We start from the raw sequence: 5,319 nt of genomic DNA on the forward strand, positions 1-5,319 counted from the left end.
CAAGGGATGATAAGATAGACAAGAGACGTTAATGGGTGGGTGGCAGGCACGGGGTTAATGACATGACACGGAAGTAGGAATGTTAGAGGTCGGAGAAGGGCGAATACGTTGAAGTATTTTGATACGAAATACAAAGCTGGGTCAAATATTTATCAAGGTACAAAGTATAGATACGGGCCGGAGAAATGTATTTGAAATCAAATACGTATTTTGTATTATGAAAATACATGAAAATACATTTTATAAAATGTATGCAATGATGAGTAGTTTATAGATTGATTGTCGAGTATTAAATTAGATGCCTGTCAGTATGTCTAAGAATAAATTGACCATGCTATGGCAAGTAGAATGATAATAATGTCATTAGAGACGGAATAAGGACATTAGACATTGAAGTAGGGATGGTATAAGTAGAAGGTGGAAGGTAATAATGGCAAAGACATTGAAAGTATTTTGATGCAAGTACGAGTACTGGGTCAAAATGTAGCAAATACGAAATATAAATACGGGCCAGAGAAATGTATTTGAATTCAAATGCGTATTTTGTATATTGAAAATACTTGAAATACATTTAAAATGTATGCAATGATTAGTAATGTTATAGATTGATTGTCGAGTATTAATTAATTCAAGTATTAAAGTTAGTTGGAATGATAATGGCTAGAAGTGGGATTGGTAGTAATGGTATTGGTAGTAGGTGGCTGTAGTGAATTAGTGAATAAATTATGAGCAATGAATGATGAAACGATAATGGATGGGAGGAAGGGATGATAATGAAAAGGAAAAGGGAAGAAGGGATGATAATGAAGGTAATGCGAGGAAGGGACGATAATGAATAGGAATGGGAGGAAGGGATGGTAATGAAAGGATATGGTGGCTTGGTTGTTGTTTCTGGTCGGGCGCGGCCTGGGCAGCCGTGGGACCTTCGGGTCCTTCGGGTTGGCGGGTGACGTCATCGTTGCGCGCCCGGCTAGATGAAGGCCCCGGTTTTGTTGTTGTGGTGGCCAGCTTCTGTGTGGAGGCGTTTTGCGGGCTTGCAGCTGCCGCTGGAGTCCTGGTACGGTCCGGTCACCGATGTTCGGTGGCGCGGGATTTGTGGCTGTTGGCGGGAAGCCCCGGAGGAGAGTGGGGACGAGCGGCGGCCGTGGTGGCCGTGGTTGCGGCGCTCGCTAGCCTGGGACCGCTGGCTGAGCCGGCTACGGGTCGGGGAGCGCCGTGCCGGTCGCTGGTTGTTGTCCGATCGCCCCGGTCCCGCGAAGCGGGCGGTTTTGGGTGGCTGTATGGGACCGATCGGACCGGGCTGGGTTGGATGGATGGAATGGCGGGAATGGAGGAGCGGCGGGAGTAACCGGAGGCGCGGGAAGAGGCGGACTGGCCGGTTGGGTTGATGGCGGTGCCGGAGCGGCGGGAATGGCTGGGCTGGAACCTGGAAGGAGTTGTTGTTGGGCTGTCCGGACGGGAGGCTGGCATGGCTGGGTGTCGGGGCAATCGACCGGGCTGGTTCCCATCCGAGGCGAAAAACTCAAGAGCTCATGGCGAGGCAGGTAAGAGCGAACGTTGTTGCTTGTTGAGCCTCATACGAAAAGCAAGAGGGGTTCTGGGAAGTTAGGGTGAGGATAAATAGAGCTAGGTAGATGTCTGAGGGGCGGAGCTAAGGGCCAGGTAGGCCAGGTAGGTGGCGTGAGAGCAGGTAGGTGGAGAGGGGGGAGGAGTCATGGTGTGTTTCTCTCTCTCCTGAACTTCTGTTGTTCCAACACCATTAAAAGGGGCATGCCCATTGCCCATATGTCCATGGCCATTTACTGATGGCATCTACGATCTCCATATATGGTCTTTAAAGGGACAAGGACTGACAGATAGAGATCTCCAAACATGGGCATATTGGTCGAATCGAAGGTGTGTCTGGTTGTAGAACACCATGTTGGTTAGTAGTTGGTCAGCAGAGTGCACAAGTACTCCGTTCAGTGTTTCTATTGCGTCCTCTGTTTGTGTTTGGCCAGCATTCCTGGTGACATCACCATCAACGGCCAATGAGGGACCAGCATTCTTGGTGACGTCACCATCAACAAGTGCGACCTGATATAAATAATAAGGTGCGCTCTGCTGCCGCACAAGTAGGCCATACATGGCCACGAGTGCACAAGTCACAAGTTGGCACCTTGACAGATTGCAGGCTAGTTGTGTATGCGGCACTGTGGTGTCCAACATGCTGAGACTGTTCTGTAAAACACATATTAGTTATTATTCATCAAGTATTTACAGGCAGACATTAAAAACACGTCTCTATAACACTGTGACCATGCCATGTGTGACTGCACTACAGCAACACACATGCTCACGAGTCAGAGTTCGCCGTTGGATATCGTGGAGCTCTGCATGGTGTGAGAGCAGATTTGGAGGAGATGTACAGAGGAACCACATTCACCTCACGTCACCATCATTGGCAGAACGCGTCCCGGTCATCAAAAGCGAGCTGTCTGAAGCCGTGTATGAGAAGCTGGTGGAGGAAACTCTAGACGACCTGACGGACTACTTTGAGGACCTGATAGGGCAGCCCTTCTCCTCGGCCGACTTTGACGTTCTCTTCTCTAGCGGAGTGTTGACAGTGAAGGTGGGAGGTGATCACGGGACGTATGTCATTAACAAACAGACGCCCAACAAGCAGATCTGGCTCTCCTCTCCCACGAGTGGTCCAAAACGCTACGATTGGACAGGGGAGCGCTGGGTGTACGCCCATGACAGGATCAGCCTCCACCAGCTGCTCTCTGACGAGTTCTCCGCCATCTTCAACCAACACATGGACCTGTCCAACCTGGCTCACTCCTGATGTCACATATGGTGTCAGAAGAAAGAGGAAAGGGACAGTCCACTGTGCATCCAAAGGCAGCAGCAGCAAGCAGAGGCCTCAGAGGAAGAGGGGACACACAGGGACGAGGGAAGTGTCCAGCAGTGATCACTGCCTCTTCCGGGGAGGGAACGGCTTACAACCTGGCCAAGGAAGTTAAAGATAGGTGGAAGGGAAACACATGACGCCGGGGATGCGCCATGATGACCGGCCATGACGCTCATCATGGGTGTCAAAACTCGCACCGGAAGTGCGATGAAATACATGGCAGTGAATGGAGCCGGCTGGACCAGCTCATGAACAAACACTATTCATGAATGACAGATCTTTATACAATCAGTTCAGGAATAAGAAGACATCAGAGATTTTTTTTCTAATCACTTGCTTTTTGATGTGCACAGAACATAATTAAATAATAATAAACTTGGCACATTCAGAAACTTACTTTATACTCTTTAGATACCTATAAAATTACACATTGCGCACATCGGAAATCAACACAGCAGAAACAAATGTGTGACATGTCTTTTATTTTCCTGAGCATAGACTGTAAAAATATGGACGGGAACCGTCACGTGAGCCATTGGTTTCTATCAGAGCGAAAATAAAGCTTTTCTTCCCCTTGTATGGGTGTCACCACCATTGTAGAAATGGTACCAGAGGAATGCTATTGGATGCCATTTGTCACGTGCAACCGCAGGGCAACAACGAAACTAGCGGCCAATTGTAGGAACACTTAATTCCGGGTTTGCTTCATTTTAAATGCGGACAACTGGGCCCCTGTCTGAGACGAGTATTTTATAAAGGTCTGAGTTGTTCAGAAATAGTTTTTGTTCATGAGCTTGCATGTCCACAGGCTTCCACTGAGTCCAGTGCATTCTACCGAACTTCCGGGTGCAGTTTGGCACCCATGGTGCGACAAAATCTGCCGGATGGAATTGCATGATAGGGAAAATTATATTGGTGTCCCTTCCTCTTGTTCCAAGAACCTGGCCAGGAGGTTCCAGGTGAAGTAAAGGGAGAAGGAGAGGGAGCAACAGGAGCGGAAGCTCGGCTTCCTCAACCAGCACAGCACCCAGCTCCATGGAGTACTGCGGCAACCAGGGCGAGGCCAAGGTTACCTGCTGCGCGTGGCGAGGGCGGCGACAGTGACAGATCACCGCTGGCAGCAGTCAAATAGCAGAACAGACACTCTTCAATAAGTGTGGTGCTGTTTGTGTTTGAAGTGGACTGGCGCTTGGATTAGGCACGCAGCCGTAGAAAGCTGGCCCACCCAATGGATTTTCCACAAAAAAAATAATAATAATTGTGTCTTTCATTTAAAAAAAAATATTGTGTTTTTTTTTGTGTGATCGTCTTTGCTTAATTGACTTGAGACGCTAATGGGAGTGTCAACAAAGTGCCGTTCTTCCATTGGTTAGTGCCTATCACATGGGTTGAACCTGTATTCAACCCTTGTGCACGTGACCCTGCAACCCTGCAGCAAAATGGTCGCTTTGATCAGTCAACGCCACTTCCAGGTTATTTCCTTAACGTGGGAGCGGATGGGGGTTAATGCATAGAAGTGTGGAAGTGTCGAAGGCACGCTGCCAGTCAAAGTGACTACTGTCCAATCACAACTAGATAATCTATACCCCACGAGAGTGTGTTGCTGGAACAGATAAAGGTGATTTTCTACTTATTTGTGGCGCTGAAAAAAGCCATTTTAGTATGAACATTTGGGGAATATTATGTGGGTTGTGACTCGTCGTCCTAACGCGACTTCTGTCTTGTATTGTCTGGACGCGCCCTTGGCCTGTATTCAAACCCCAGTGCACGTGACCCCACAACGGCACAATGCCGATTCGGTCATCATCTTCAAGCCACTTCTGGGTTATTCCTTTTAACATGGGTTAGGATGGGGGTTAATGCCTCTGTCTCGTTCAGTGTGGACGCGTCCCTACAGCTCGTATTGTGTGGACACGCCCATGTAGGAAATACACTCCCATCAGCCGCTCAAGTGTCAAAGTTTAAAGGTATGTCAGGAATTACATCTGCACAGCAGAGTTCCACTCTTTACAAATCATACAGCAGCAACTTGCGAGGCTGACAGAGGGAAGGATAGAAACAGAAGGCTGTTCTGTGTATTGGTGTGTGTGAGTAAAACATTTTATTTACATGTTCTTGTGCTTTAGAGTGGAGCAGAGCTATAAGTCTCTTTCACTGCAGTATACAGCATGTTTATAACGTTTGAGAGGTTATTCTGCCGTGCAATGGTATAGTAGCGGCCGTCAGTCTCGAGAGACCATGGCACAAGCGCACTTGATTAGATCAGGTGGTACTGAGGGAGCATTTCTTAGTGTGGCTGTACAGTCCCACTTGCGAATGACAGTCTCTCTGGCAGTGATTGCACTTGAATGTGCTGCTGTCGCCTGCTGATGCTGATGATTGAGGTGCCTTTCGCCGTGCTCTCCTTTCTGCTGCTGCTTGACTCA

General features: G+C 48.3%; 1 protein-coding gene across 1 annotated transcript; it reads left to right on the forward strand.

Annotated features, from left to right (window-relative positions):
- Positions 1 to 1,532: 1,532 nt before the first annotated feature.
- Positions 1,533 to 2,827, forward strand: LOC308282048 (frataxin, mitochondrial-like; the record flags this gene model as incomplete). The annotated part of the gene is made up of 2 exons (XM_080722396.1): positions 1,533 to 1,544; positions 2,324 to 2,827. 2 exons carry the CDS (start codon positions 1,533 to 1,535, stop codon positions 2,825 to 2,827), a joined length of 516 nt encoding a protein of 171 aa, XP_080578522.1.
- Positions 2,828 to 5,319: the final 2,492 nt, after the last annotated feature.

This window comes from Nannobrachium achirus (genome assembly GCF_963921795.1).
Source record: "Nannobrachium achirus genome assembly, chromosome: 3".
Classification (NCBI taxonomy): domain Eukaryota; kingdom Metazoa; phylum Chordata; class Actinopteri; order Myctophiformes; family Myctophidae; genus Nannobrachium; species Nannobrachium achirus.